Source organism: Melampsora larici-populina (assembly GCF_000204055.1).
Source record: "Melampsora larici-populina 98AG31 unplaced genomic scaffold MELLAscaffold_20, whole genome shotgun sequence".
Taxonomy (NCBI): domain Eukaryota; kingdom Fungi; phylum Basidiomycota; class Pucciniomycetes; order Pucciniales; family Melampsoraceae; genus Melampsora; species Melampsora laricis-populina.
The window spans coordinates 136,567-152,252 of record NW_006768784.1 but is presented as its reverse complement, the minus strand read 5'-3'; the positions used below and the strand labels follow the sequence as shown (position 1 = coordinate 152,252).

The 15,686-nt window shown below is 42.8% G+C and overlaps 3 protein-coding genes across 3 annotated transcripts; 1 reads left to right on the top strand and 2 right to left on the bottom strand.

Annotated features, from left to right (window-relative positions):
• Nucleotides 1-1,599: 1,599 nt before the first annotated feature.
• On the bottom strand, nt 1,600-2,385 carry MELLADRAFT_87294 (uncharacterized protein; the record flags this gene model as incomplete). Its single annotated transcript, XM_007410326.1, has 2 exons — nt 1,600-1,647; nt 1,717-2,385. The coding sequence occupies 2 exons, from the start codon at nt 2,383-2,385 to the stop codon at nt 1,600-1,602; spliced, it is 717 nt and encodes a 238-aa protein (XP_007410388.1).
• A 3,809-nt stretch (nt 2,386-6,194) lies between these two features.
• Nucleotides 6,195-6,470, bottom strand: MELLADRAFT_124363 (uncharacterized protein; the record flags this gene model as incomplete). The annotated part of the gene is made up of 1 exon (XM_007410325.1): nt 6,195-6,470. One exon carries the CDS (start codon nt 6,468-6,470, stop codon nt 6,195-6,197), a length of 276 nt encoding a protein of 91 aa, XP_007410387.1.
• A 6,715-nt stretch (nt 6,471-13,185) lies between these two features.
• On the top strand, nt 13,186-14,859 carry MELLADRAFT_116567 (uncharacterized protein; the record flags this gene model as incomplete). The annotated part of the gene is made up of 2 exons (XM_007410514.1): nt 13,186-13,819; nt 13,902-14,859. 2 exons carry the CDS (start codon nt 13,649-13,651, stop codon nt 14,406-14,408), a joined length of 678 nt encoding a protein of 225 aa, XP_007410576.1.
• Nucleotides 14,860-15,686: the final 827 nt, after the last annotated feature.

Genomic DNA, 15,686 nt, shown 5'->3' with positions numbered 1-15,686 from the left:
GTATACTTGTATGGACGCAGAACAGTCCCTCTAATTTCAAAAGTCAGAATGATTTGGATAGGAGAACCTGCATGGAAATTCTGGGACTTACTTGCAGTTCCATCAGTGCAATCACTACAATCATAGAAGTAACCATCAGTGCTGCAACCTAATTGCAGACGCACGGTCAGATTGGATCAGAGTGCGTAAGGAAAACTTTCATCCTTGCACCCGTTTTACTCACGAGCATGAGTTTTAACCCCACGATATGTTTGATCACAGGTCACTTTGTTGGTGACGTCGTCTCCGGCTGTGCCAGTGATTGGGGACACGACCGTGATCGCAAACAATAGTAAAGCAACTTTGGAGATCATTGTTTTCGCGTTATCGGAAGGATATGAGTAGAGCACGACTGAAAGAGATTGAGGAAAAGTGTGAAAAAAATTAGACAAAAATATCTTGTACCGTCAAGGCTTGGTAAATCAGAAAGTGATGAATGCGGCAATCAAAAGTGACAAAAGCCAGCAAACTTCTATAAGAGCGTGTGCTAGGCCACGCTGGGACTCATCCCGGAAGACATACTGTACCGACCGGTGGAGAAGGCTGATCGATTTAGGAGCTCTGGGGTCAAAAAACGCCAGCAAGCTTTCAGATGATCGTGGGCTAGGCTGCACTGTGATATTGTACAACAGGATGCCGGATCACGGGTGAGATTGCCTACTGGACAACCGTATCAGTCTTCAGATGAGACGAAGACTACCAGGTGACAACCCATATAAAAGCCACAGCTTGACTTCTGTTTCTGGGCTGTGATGTTGTGAGCTTGCACATAGAAACTCATGTGGCAATGTGGAGTGGTATACATAAGAAACAATGTGGACCGATTGGTAGGGCTATGTTATCTCTGACCTTGCTAGCAGATACCAAATCTCACAAAATGGTCAAGCTCACTATTGCGCATATGTATACTACAAAATGTGGCAGACAAACGTTCACAGTATCACCAATGCCATTTGAGTGATGTGGCAACAGAGCAGGGTGTCAAGAGATGTGATAACAGATCGAAAAGCTGGCGGTACTCAAAGAAACATCCAAGCCAAAACCACGAATTATAGTCATTTTTGCTTCAAAGATCTCATGATTGACTGTTCTGCTTTCAGATCATGCTATAGACATACAACCAACTTGAAGCCCTCAGGCTCCAAACTAATGTTGCTATCATATTTGTTCACCCAGTTACTCAGCCAGACAAATTGATGGTATCACAGAGGCTTCTGGAGAGATTGTTATAGATGGTCTTTTGTGACTCCAAGTAAGTTATATTCTAGATTCCGCACGAGATGCATGACTTTAGATCAGATGGGATCGAATATGAAACAACCGCCGCCACGCAATGTAGGAAGACCACAGGATAGGCGCAATGAAATGATAAGAGGCAACGCGGACGCTACAAGGGAACTGAACATGTGGATGTCAAAGGCTAAAAAAAAGGTTGAATGTAAGATGGATTGCAGAATGTCATACTGATAGAGATTTTGGGATATTTCGATAAAGGTTGCTTCTTAGTCGGAGGTGGTTCATGGCCTCTGCTTATTTCTCCCGAACAATGGCCGAGATTCTTTATGCGGCACTGGCTGCAGCAATCTCGTTGTGGATCGTTCTCAAGTCCTGTTCGAAAAGTCATTTTTAATCAGTTTGGCAAAAGAAAACAAAGCAATTGCTGTGAAAGGGACGTACTGAATTATCAGGCTCAAACTCAAGTCCCAACAGAGCAGCGTCTCTTGCTTGATCTAATTTCCCCATTCCTTGTAATGCCTTAGCTTTTCGAAAATGACCTTTGCTCCAGTTTCGCTTCAATTGAATCACAGCTTCGGCATCACATAGAGCTTCAACCCATTTTTTCATCGATTGATAGGCAGCAGCCCGATTACATAGTACGACGCTCAGTTCTTCTTTGACCCACATCGATGGCTCGAAGAGTGGCCGAGTCGCAGCTGCCTCTGCGGCCAAGGTGTAGAGCTCTACCGCTCGTTCAAAATTGTTGCCTTTGAATGCAACATTTCCATCCTCTTTCATTTTGTTAATTTGCTGAGAGCGGGCATTGTTTTGTACCAATTGTGGCTGAGGCGGGCAGTGAGGAAAGGGAGCTCGGACCAAGTATTGAGATAAATCATTAATAATGTCTAAAGTATCTTGCACTGATTTAGCCGCTCCTTTGATATTAGCATTTGCTTTGGGTGCGAGATTGACCTTGTTGGTGGAAGAATCGACAGAAAGGTCGTACAGGGTGATGAGGTCGTCCAAAGATGAAGGAGCTTCGACAGTGAGTTTAGGTTCATTGCCAGAACAGCAAGAGGACTGATGGATATGACCAGTTGGATTATGAGGTGAAAAGCCTGCTGCCATGTTGATTGAAGTTTGAGTAGGGAATGAAGTCGATGAGTTGTGGTTTAAATATCAAGCCTTCACTCTGCGCTACGTCACAACTCCAGTCTCCACGAGTGCACAGGCTCGGTTCCGGGTGTCATGAAGCAGTGACAGAGCCTGTGACAAGTTACATACACACCCTGGTGCATCACATGTCACATGCTGTACAGGACTAGAGTTGACGGACCAAGAATTCAGATGCTGCAGCCTGGCAGGAAGGAAAAGAGCCTCCTTCAATCCCTTCCGACTCTTCTGACCATACTGAGGTTCTGTATATAGGCCACAAGGAAAAGCTGTGCACTGATCTCTTGCACATTGTTATTGAGGAAAGTGCTCCCCTCTGCAAAAAAGGGCTTCAAAGTTTTGGCCAGGATAGCAACTTTAGAGCATCCCCAGCCGTGCCATAAATTGGTAACGTACAGAGGACCGCACAGATTGTTTAGGGAACTGTTTGAGGTATGAACTTTGAAGTATGTACAGCCGTGGTTCCCTACATTTTGGCTTGTAGCATAATTTGGGAGCTGTGTTATGGCTTAGATGATTATTGAGGTGCGTGATTTGCAGAGAGTCCAATTGTACAAGTCAGAGTTTATGGGAGAAGTGAGGTACAGAAGGATTTAGGGTGCAAGCGGAAAAAGACCATATTTGGCCTATTTTGAATCACATGTGGAGAATTACCCAAGCTAAGTATGTGTTTGGGGGTAATGGCTGTGGATAAAAATACCCCAAATCTACAGTAGGGCAGTGACCCGGACCCGGCCCTGCCCGGCCGACTCTGCCCGACGTCTTTCACAGAGCTGACGGTACGCGCCCTGGGGCATCCAGATCCTGCTCAATGACAGCTGAAAATGGCCCCGTGGGAGCTTCAGGCGGCTCGGGCGCCCGACCCGGCCAAGGTGCCAACCCTTTTTTCGCCAAAAAAACGCCTTCACACCAGTCTCTTACCGGCCCTGATTGGCCTTGAGCAGTTTTCAGAGGTCCTTGGGCTCACTCAGGGCTGAATTTGGCCCCGGGGCCGGCCCTGAACTCTCAGGGTCAGGTCACAGCCCTAGTTCACGGCACACGGCTGGGGATGCTCTAAGCATGTAAACCACACAAGTAACTGTTGCAAATGGCAAGTGTTCTTGATTATGGTTGGTTTTGTTCATCCATTATCTACATAATAATTGTGTTCACCCCTCAGTGTTCCTTAACTTGACATCACAAAGCTTCATCACACACAAGCTCAGCTTGTTCACAAGAGAGGAAATAATGAATGTATCACTCCTTGAGCCTCCCTAATCATGCGAGGCAAGCTGAAACCTTCAACAGTGTATCACTCCTAGAGCCTCCCCAATCATCAAGTAAGGCAAGCTCCTTTACCAATGGTGTTCAGGTTTTCTTCTTAATGAGTGGCAGGGATGGACTGATGAGCTCATTTGAGAGTCCAATCCCCTCAACTGTCTCAAGTCTCACTTTGGTCACATTCAGCTGTATCAGGTTACATTCAGGGCATTTTCACTTAAGGAATTTCTGACCAGAAATCACATTTTGGAATCTTTTTGATGCAAAAATGAAACATAAACCACCAAATAGAAAATTTAAATTTTGCAGAATGTGATTTCTCACCAGAAATTTCTTATGGTCTCCCTGGAGCTCAAGCTGAGAGGTCCATCAGAGAGAAGATTTATCATTCTCACCGTTGTATTGCATGTGATGCAGGCATTCATGAAGACTGAAAACAATTCAAGTTGGTATTTAGGTTGTCCCTATGCACATCTAAAGCATGTTATGTGCACTTACGTATGCTATGTACTTAGTTATGTCCCCTGGCTACCTAGTTATGAATGTTAGGTAGTTAAGTATATATGACAGAACCACAGTTTTATCCTGTATGTTGTATGTGTCCCAAATGTGGGTGGTCAAGAAAAATAAAATAAAAATTGGCTAATCACAAAGAGCTGTGAGGGTGATTTTCAAATTGCAACACATTCTCTTGCTCCATAAATGATTTTTTTGACCTGGCTTTGGGCTTCCCAAAGCTGCAAGTCCCCCAGGCAGTTCAAATTTTGTTTTTGCCCAGGGACCGTGGTTGAGCTTCAAATTTCCCAACTGTAGTTCATCTGTCAAGTTCCTTTTTTGATCAAATTCTGCTGTAAATAGCTGGAGAATGCACATTTTCATCTATGATGAGCATTCTTGGAGCTCAGTCTCTCAGATCAGTACTGGGAATCAGTTCACCAGTAACTGCATACTCAGAACATCCCAGCTCAGCATGAGTCCCGTTACCTGTGACCTTGTTGATCTCTGGCTTCCGTACCATCAGTATGGTGCCTTGGGCTGGGTATCTCATCCCCCCTGACCAGTACCAACTCCAATGGAATGGGAGCCGGGCTGGAGTATGAGGATCCCTGGTATTTGTCAGGGAACTGAGCTACTGTAATCATAGCAGAAATGTATGATATTGCATGCAGATATGGAGAATTCAAAGGTAAGACAGGCTTAATAAAAGTTCATAGATGGCCACAAGAAGGTAAATATGTTGATATACTGCCAGAAAAAAGGAGAAGATGAGCCGGCACTCACTCATGAAGAGAATGTACAGAGATTTTCTGCTCTACCTGCTAACACTCAATGGGGAACTGACAGGCAACCAATATTTTGGTAGGCCCCAATTTTTGGTGGCGGGGGACAGTCTGAAGACGTATGGAGAGATCCCCGGCGGGGAGGGGGCAGCTCAGAAGCTGGGAAGCATTTTTAAAAAGCGCTTGGGGTAGATTATTGCCAGTACCCGCTTCCAAGCAAGCAGGGCTCATGCCGAATCCCAGATCCTTGGCCAAAACCCTGGATCAGCAGGGGCCAAGGCAAGCTGTGTGGCTGAGATGAAGTGAGCAGATGGGCCAGCCCTCCATCAGGCTTCTTTGCTAAGGAATGATGCCTGAGGAAGGCCTAGTTAATCCTCTCAAATCCTGTTTATCATCTAGTCAGCTGACAAGCTGGAAAAGAATTTGGAAGTAAAATTGAACAAATATTGAAAAAAGGCATTTGTTTTTGCACCTGTGAATTTCCTTCACTAGACACAGATAATTTAGTTGATCATACAACAAGATGAGTTGAGATATTCCAGCTGTGTCTGTCTTTGTAGCTCAAACATGTAGCATCAGATGATCTGGTAAACCTTAACAAGCTTGCTACACCAGCCTGAACTTATCCAGTTGATGTTGCCTGTAGAGTTGTCATATGTCAACTCCACAAATTATTTGTTTCCCCAGCCACCAACTGTTCATTAGCATTTTCACTAGCAATATTGCACCTTATATGTTGCTTGGATGATTAGTTAGAATTCATTTTTATAGGTTGCTTGGATGATTTGTTAGAATCCATGCATCCTGCATCCTGTAGAGGTCTTCAATGTGGCCTGGGTTTGGGAAGAATTGCAAGTCCTGCCAACATAGATTTTGAAGATGCTCTCTGCACCAAAAACCTGAGCACTTCTGTGAAGTGGACTTATGATGAACCAAAGCTCTTCGGACCTCTCAGATCAGGGAACAGATAATGCAACAACAATCATATATATGAAGCTTAAGATTCATGATAGCAGCACATATGAGAATGACTTTAATTATTGGGGAGAAAATCCTTCTAAAAAGGCAACAAAAGGAATGAAAGATCATTAGTACAGTTGAGTGTGGCATATCAATCAAGGTATTCACGGATAACCCAAAAATGCCATGCTGACATTGTTCCATCAAGTATACCCTCCTTCTCCTGATATGCATCTTTTGTTAGCTAGCTGTAGTTAGTCTCTTTTATACTATGGTGCAACAGGGTATCCCACAACAAGTACAAGCGGGGGGATCACCATCATAATCTGCACAAAAACAACATTCACCATCCCCCTTGTGTGCTGGATGTTGTCTAAAAGAGGAGACCTTGTCTCCATTACTGAGCACTTGTGTGTCCAATCCTTCGATCCAGGGTTTGGTCAACTCATATCCACCACAATTTTGGATGGGTGCAGGTTGAACAATTGCTGAGAAGGTGCAGATAAGCACAATGTTTGTGATGTGGAAGACAGTATTCATAGTGCTTGACCTGGATTTTTCATTCTAGTTAGTCAAGATATACAGATGTGGAGGAAGATTTCCAAGGAGCCATAGAAGTGCTTCAAGGGCAAGTGACGTACAGCAAAGAAACTGTGTGTCTCTGAGCTATTTGAGTTGTCTTTGACCAAAGAGCACACTTGTCCAAATGAATCTAACAGACTAATAAGATAAAAGCAATATCCTAATCAGTCATTGAGATTTTTCAAATACTGCAGTAATAAGAATACGGGCAAATCACTGATTGGCAAGGTGCAGGAAGAAGTATATGTGTGGATGAGGAGCAAATTACATGTAAATTGATTGGCTTATATACCCATCAGACACATATAAACTTGATGTAACTGAGATTTCAAAACAGCCTTGGCCCTCTGTTATCCATAGAATAGCATCATATATGTCCACACCTCCCAATGTGTTTCACAACAGTCACAGATAACTTTAAATATATACAAGCACTGCCTTGGTGTAATTCAAAACTTGTGCCTGGACCTGCATTCCAGAGTGTTGAGGTCAAATTTAGTTTTCAAAGGGACACACAGAGAGGGCTACAATAAGTCAATTCTTGCGGAGACTGATCATGTTTGCCACATCACTGTTAGATACCATCAGCCTAGTCAGTTCCAACACCTCTTGTGCATTAAAAGTGATATCTATGTGGAGAATAATTCAAGACCTATCTTGTCAGTCTAGTGGGCATCAACTCCCTCTTGTCAATTAAAAACATCATCTTTGTGGAGAATTGTGGAGAATTGTGGAGAATTGTGGAGAATTGTGGAGAATGATGTAAATCATGATCTGTTGCAATGAGTAATTAATGTTACAAAAGGTATTGAGCAATATTTGGTAAAAGGTTTAGCTAGTGTGTCAAAGGTTAAAATGGCATTTGTTGTTCTCGCGCTAGTGTTGATTCATACAGCTACAGCTCAGACAGCAGGAAAACTCATAAGACTACCAAGAAAAAAAGAAGAGCTTGAAAAGATGAGGATTATGGGAATGTGGAGGATCACCCCAAGGGTTTGAATAGAGAAAGCAGAGACCTGATGAAGGAAGTACCCCCTTCATCAAGAGATCCTCTTCATCAGTGCAGTTTATTTCAGCACTCAACCAACATTCTTGAGCTCACTTCAATATTTCCCACATTGCCAGGTTTACTCTCTAGGTGATAGAGCCTGACAAATCATCTGCTATTTTCCTTCAACATGGCCCAAGGATATTCCTTGTGGTATTGTCACAGCCACAACATCCAGTTTTAATTCAGGATATTCTGCAGAGAGAAAGCAAAAAGGGAGGGTTGTAAACCTTCCCAGTAGCCATAATACTGTTTATTGCCAAGTATTTGATGCTGGGCCCAGATCCTGTCCTCAGAGCTCTGAGAGTGAGGTATGCCCAACGACAGGTGTGTATTTGGCCTTGAAAAACGTGTTGGATTAAATACTTGAACACCACATGGGAGGTGATTTAGTCCAATGATACTTTTGAGTTGAAATTCCAAGATAACTTTCTTGGAAGTGTTGCTGTGATAGTGATTCCAAGATCAAGTCAGAAACTTATAGGAGAATACATTCAGGATCTCGTGATTTAAAAATGTTTTTTATCTACAGACTTGCACTCTCTAACCACTCATAGATCTCCATGTACTTTACATGTTCCTTGTAAATATCTGAAAATTTGATCAGGTTGCATAGGTAACAGTGACATATGATATCATTACCACCCACCCACCGTGATGGCAATTTTCTGTGCAACCCTGAAGAAAATTGGTCAGGAAGAACACAGTTGCGTAAGGATGTTACTGCATGTCTGTATACAAGTTGACTCTGCATACTCTCAATTTGCCCTGGCTCCATGTTGGGTTCTTCTTGCTTCACAAACCCCAACCTGAGCTAGGTAAAGGTTATCATCACTTTATCATATTTCATTTCATATTGTTCTGATTTTTATTTTGTTTCCTTGACAAACCCCAACTGAAACTAGCTAGCTGGATACTTTTAAAGCAAACACATGTTCTAGATTATTTTTCCAGTGGTTATAGCGCCCCTGTGAGAGTTCTTGAAAGTCATAGTGAAGGTTTCTGCTGATATCTTTACACCATCTTGATCAAGTCCTCATAACTTTAAATTTCTTTTTTTGACAACCATTTGACTTGACTTGAAATCTTAACATGTTGAACAACCCCTGAATTGCCAATCATATGCCATTCAATTTGCCCAGTAACTTCTGCACTAGTCCTGACACTTTTCTTCAAGAATCACAGCATTCTGAATCTGCAAAATCATGAGCTGCACCAGCTCCCCCTCGATACAATTGTCCTTTGGAATTTGAAGATGCCAAAATCCCTGGAAAGACTATACAAACAATTTTCCCTTCTTCATCCCATACCCTAGCTTCTTTGTCTCACCCAGAACCAATCATTAACCCTGACACACAAATAGTACATAACTTTTCCAACTGAGCCAATTTGAATATGCCTGTAGTACCAGGGATTTTTGTACATAATCCCATGCAACAAGCAACAGCCAAATCCTTGCAATGTGATAGCAAGATTCAGGCCACGGGAGCAATGACTCAAAACAAAATCACCAATACCCTGCAGGCTAAAGTGGAGAGGGTGGAGCAAGAGAAATCAGAGTGGGAAGCTGAAGCACAACTTGTGGTTGCTGACCATGATTGGCTTGATGCACTTGAACAGACCATTTTGTGATTGGTAATGGAGTGATGGCCTAACACAGCTCACAGCACAGGGTCCAACAATCCTTTTGCTTTGTCCCAGAACAGTACCACAATACCAACACCAGTGGGCCCTTGTGTGCAACAACTTGTGAAAGAGTCCAATGCCAATTTGTAAATCAACACCACATGAGCAAGAGTCAACCTGGACAGAGAGGTGAAAGTCTTAAGCTCTATACACAGGGGCAAAAATAGATGCTCACAGTGGGATGAGCATTGAACTTTTGTTATTTTTTTCAATTTTTTTTCAATTTTACTTCCAATCCCTTTTCTTCCTGTTTTCTTCCTGCTTTTCAGCTAATCACATGATAAACAGGAGCTGAGCAGATGAACTAAGCTTTTCTCAGGCATCATTCCTTAGCAAAGAAGTCTGAGGGAGGGCTGGCGTATCTTCTCACTTTATCTCAGCCACTCAGCTGATCCTCAGCTGAATTCCCTGGAGCATGCTGATCCAGGGTTTTGGACAAGGCACTGAGCTTTTCTCAGGATGCAGCGACTCATGAGCTGACTATGAGTATTCATCCAAGAGACTGAGCTCAAAGAATGCTCATCCAAGATGAAAATAAGCATTCTCCGGCAATGTACAGCAGAATTTGAGCAAAACACAAACTGGGCAGATGAACTAGGCCTTCCTCAGGCTTCACCCTTAGCAAAGAATCCTGAAGGAGGTCTGTTCCATCTGCTCACTTCATCTCAGCCCCTCAGTGTCATCATGCCTTGGATGCTGCTGATCCAGGATTTTGGACAAGGTGATGAGCTCCTCTGACACCAGGTCAATATTTGTGTAGCACGTTGACGTGCACACACGGAGAGTTTTGAAACAAATCTCAAAGTTTTTTGGTTGGATTTAGACTGAGATTGTTGTTGAGTGCCCTTTGTGAATAGTGGTTTATTCATAGGATTTGCAGAATCCTTTGTCCTCAGCTGGGATCAACTGACTTTCAACATCCCAGTTGATAAGGGGAAGATGCACCTGTTGTGGCACCTCTTTGATGGGTCTTTACAGGTTCTAAGGAAAGTCTTTTGTGTGTGCACGTTGACGTGCTACACGGATATTTACATGGTGTGAGTATGCAGTTACTCATGAAATGATTCTGAGCACACATCTGAGAGTCTGAGCTCAAAGAATGCTCCTCCAAGATGACAATGAGCATTCTCCAGCAATGAACATCAAAATTTGAGCAAAACAGGAACTGAGAAGGCCTTCCTCATGCTTCACTGCTTAGCAAAGAAGCCTGAGCCTGAGGGAGGGATGGCCCATCTTCTCACTTCATCTCAGCCGCTCAGCTGATCCTCAGCGGCATGCCTTGGACCCTGCTGATGCGTGGTCTTTGACAATGTGCTGAAGTTTCCTGAGTATACAGTGACTCATGAACTGATTCTGAGTACTCATCTGAGAAACTGAGTTCAAAGATTGCTCATCCAAGATGGGATTGAGCATTCTCCAGCAATGTACAGCAAAATTTGAGCAAAACAGCCTGATCACCTGAGCACTACCAAGATTGTCAATTGAAGTAATCTGAAAGAGGAACAATCCTTTTTGGAGAATTCATCCATTTGCACCTGTGTGATGTTCACTATGAGGATCTGTGTTCACCGTTATGTCACTTAGTTTCTATGTGTTTACTCTGTCAATGACTTCACACGTGCAGTTTTCAACTACTTAGTCATACAGTCTCTTTATGTGATATCTAACTCTGTAAGAGTCAGATCTCACGGGCTTGGGGGAGGCCGCGAGGCCGAAGACTGCCTGGCTAAGGGGGTTCTCTGCGTGGCGGGTGAAGGGGTGGGTGGGAGGAAAAGAAAAATTGTTGTTTCTTGTTGAAAACAATCAGCGAAAGGATAATCTTATCTTTCTCCTGGTGAGCTCTGGGGATGAAGTAGAATGCGAGTCAGAGATTTTCTCTGTCTGTGCGCATTCTTCGAGATATGTTCCTATACGCGGAAGGCCCGAGGTACTCGTCGGGCCTTGATCTCCGGGGTCGTTCATCCCCAGGCCTCATGGAACTTACCGGATACCGTCGTGCCTTTGGGCATCCGTACCAAGGAAAGTGTACAATGCTCACATGTATCTGAGCATCAATCTTGGCCCTTGTGATTGTACAAAATATGGCTGAAAAGAATAATCCAACAAAATTTTCAGCACATCCACTTTTGTTATTGGCCCCTGTAAAAGTGTTGTAGTCATGTTCAAAGGAACTCATCCCATTCAAATATATTTTGGGTTGACCTCGTGCTTGATTTAATGCACTTAGGGTTTCCCATGGTGGGTTTTGAGTTCATGAGTAGATGAGTGTTGGAGGAAGACCAAAATTCGGAATTGCCCGCGCAAGTCCAATAAAAAGATACGGATCTGTTGCATTCTTCAAAGGCTATCTTATTGTGATCGGAATCAATTGTATCTCAGTACGGACTTGGCAGGCGAGCCTGGGACTTTTTTAAGTTTAGAAAAAGGACTTCAGTTGGCAATGAGAATTGATGGTGGTCACTTCCGAATGCACGCAAGGATTGCTTTAGAGTAAGTCTGTTGGAAAGCAACTTGGCTTGACGTCAAGAGCTCAAAGGTTTGATTTACCTCTTGCTTTTGCCTGATCCATGGCTCAGGCTAGTATGTTTTGCTCGGATGACATTATGGCGCGTCCCAGGTATCCACGACTTCTTGAACTTGTCGTAAAGCTTGCCACCCTTAACATGGCAGGTCTTGAACTTGTCATTCATGTAGTTTGCAGCCCTTATTTCCTGGATATTTCTTTGAGATTTTGATTCTCGTATAAGTCTTTACGATATGCATGCTAATCCCAGACTATGGTCCATCAGTGAATCGCAGTCTGAAATGAGTCGACACAAAGATCTTTTTACATTCCTCAGCTCAGAGTTAGGCCGAGATGATCAAGCTACAGTCAAAACTCCCTAAAGCCATACCATTCTGTGGAATCCAGGGGCTATGGGCTTATAGGGTTTTAGCCTATCTATGGTTTTACTAAAAAAACCCTCTAATACCATAGAAGTATGGCTTTATCAGAAACACCCTCTAATGCCATAGATGTATGGTTCTTTAGAAACAAAAACTCTATCAGACCATGATAATCATAGATTTAGAGGGCTGAGCAAAGAGAACAATCAATCACAAAAGTGAAGAACAGTAAGGGTGACAGAGGTTTATGAACACACATAGATCATCAGGTTGAGGGTAGAGGAGAACAGCGGAAGAAGTCAGTGATGGTAGACTGCTGAGCAGTTAACTCTGTGGTAAAGTATGGGTCTAGCGGGGATAAAAACCACATTTTCCCACTATTTTGGTATGAGTTAAGGGGCTAGAGGGGTTAATCCAAATTTTGGCCTGCACCACAAATGTGGAAACCATACCCTATGGCTTTGAGGGGTTTATGGATTTAGCGAGTTATGGATTTGGAGAGTTTTGACTGTATCAATCTTTCAACAAAGTCTCTTGCTTCGCAGCGCCATACGTTTGGACCTCTCAGACTCCACTCACAGACAAGGTTCAAAGACCTGGAAAAGTGATGCCAACCACCTCTCCAAGAAGTCTCACACAGGATCTATAGTTAAGTCGAAATCTCATCTTGATGCAAGATGTATTGAAGTTTAAGAAGATGAACCTCATGAAAGTAGGGGACACTAAGGACCAGGCGCAGATTTCCCGCGTTGTGAATCGAATGGTATTGGGAATTTACATCTAACTTCGTAGACTATGAGATCCTTCCAAGTCTCCTCCGAACGAATGGGGCTCTAAAATCACCTCATCTGGACGCGCGCGGTTGACTCCATACCCTCAAGTTGGTTTGGAGAGCTGGTGACCCACTCATCAATTCACGCGACCGTGCCCACTCTGCCGTGTTGAATCGCGTGTTGAGTATCTGACCCATCTCAAGCAGCTTCAATCTACCAGCACCGAATTAGCCTTTTGCCTATCCACTCTCTTCCTCACCTCTTCGAGTCTTTTCCTATACCTGAATTCAAGTCTACGATTATACAATATTGTACGACAATTTTGGTTAAACTGCTTGCTGCAAATCAAGATAAACACAGTTTACGATCTTGCCTGACGAGTGCAGTCGTTCAGAATATCAGACTGTGCATTATTCCGGTCTCGTTGTTATTTAAATCATCCTGTCTTTGTCATACCTTCTCTCCTCCCCCCTTCTTGTTGCACCTAACGTCCGCAAAGCCCCATCTTCATAACATATTCCAACACCTGTGCTAAAGATTTTACGCCTCAAATCCATTTGATCTATCGCTTCGCGTCTTGCGCTGTTGTCTTAATTGCAAATTCGCGTCAGCAATTTCTCATACATATACAAAAGTTGAATCAGTAGTTTTTGTTCATATAGTTCCTCTTTACGACCTCGTATCGATCAGCCCAAATTCTAGGCAGCAACTTCGGCCAAGTCTCCATTCAAAGTGCTTTGGATATGTCTCATCGGCCCTTGTTGCCCAAAAACGTCAAACCACGTCACGGAATGAATCCTTTTAGTCAATCATACTCTCCTCACTCATCGACACGTTGGTCACACCAAACGAGTTCCCGTTCTATGGGAATCACCCGCACGCTATCCGAAGCTCTCAAAAGGGCCTCAAATACGGTAAGCAACATCTATATGTGTGTGTGTGTATGTTCATCTTCTTGATCTAAATCTGTTCTCCAATAATCATTGTGGTTGTTAGCTCAGTAATGTTCGCTCATCATCAAATATGGAGTATACCCAACTCCGTCTTAGCCCTCAACCAAAGGCAGTACCCAAAGCTTCAAAGAGGCGACCAAGCCTTGCACGTTCTGTGACATCGACCCTTCATGGCTTCTTTGACGTTATAGAACAACCGATTGTACTATCAGATCAACCATGTTCATTGTTTGACCGATGCTCTTCTGTAGCCGGACTCTACGGTGTTAGGAAGACTAAGCGGCCAAGAAATTCTACTGAACAAGATTGGGACTTCAGATGTCGAGGGGAAGAAACAGGAGTTAAACCTCGTGATGAGAATGATAGAAAGTTAATTTATGAATCAGGTTCATTTTGGATTAGTAGCTTCAAGTCCAGCGGCAAATTATCGAAGTCTTCCGGTGATTTAATCGGTGCCTCCAACTACGAACTGCAATCATACACTCCACGTTTTTCACCAAAGAATAGTTACTCAGATGAAAAAGGCTGCCTAATGCGTCCCATACGCTAAAATGGGTTACACGACCTGTGATACTCACTTGAACGAAACCTGACGCCAGGAGCGGATGATTTGATGGAGTTCAATGTAATCTATTATCTTCTTGCATATCATTGATGCGTCCTTCTTTTCTTTTTCTTGATGAATTAAAATCTCCCTCAGTGTAGTGATTTAGTTACTTTACATACTGAGTTTGTTGTATCCAAGGATCCTTCTTGCAAGGAAAAGAACCTAATTATTATTTTGCAGTCTTCTTTATTGTCATTTTCAATTTCCCTTACGCAGCGCGCTTGTGCTTAACTCTTTAATGATACATGTCATCTTATTGTGATATCTTTATCTTTATCATCTTTATTGAAAATGTTGCTCAATATTTGGTTTTGTATTATTTCTCTATGTTTCAGTTGATTTTCTGCTATATATCATAGAATTTAATCCTTTGCTATCCTGTTTTGTCTTTACTAAGTACAAAACTCTACAACTTCAAGTTGTAACAAAAGTAAAATACTAATTCTTGTACAAAACCAGTCACTTTGTTCTTGACAAAATTTGAACATTTACATTGCATCTGTGATACACGTTAGTAAATCCCACCCAAGCACTTCTTAGACACATAGCAGAGGAAATCTGGAATATTCCAAGGGTTGCACAACTTCTTAGCCACTAATTCATAGCTGTCAGTTTCTAGTAATCAGTCACATGTCCAACCATCTTGTCAAATCTTTGTGGCAAACAGGCATGCACATGATATCTTTTACAGTGCTTGCAGCCACCCTAGCAACCACACTTCCAGTAAAGAATGTTCCCTAATTGATCAATCCTGACCTTGGCTTGACCTCCTCCTGAGCACAGGTGGCATTGCAATGGGGAATTTTGCACAAGTCTCCACACCTATCTGCTTATTGATCACAACCAGATTTGTCTAGGAAAGATGTGATTATATAATGCCTATGTATAATATGTGAAGCTTTACATCATTCAAGATGAATGAAATCAATGTGAAACCCTCACATATACATGTTTATAATCTCATTGACCACCTCCTCTATTGCATCCTTGACCCAACTAACACATACTTGCCACAACAAAGAAACATGCTCCTTGTTGATAAACTTGCCACCTTTCTAACATGTTGGGTGGTGAACCAAGCAATGTTGGCCAAGATATCCTCTGTGAGGACATCTTTACCGGCATGAGGATGAGCCAATGGGTTGGCACAAAAGTAAGTATGGGTTTGAAGATTATCAATTGACTTGCACTGTCAACAGAAAATTGGGAAATGTGACATCT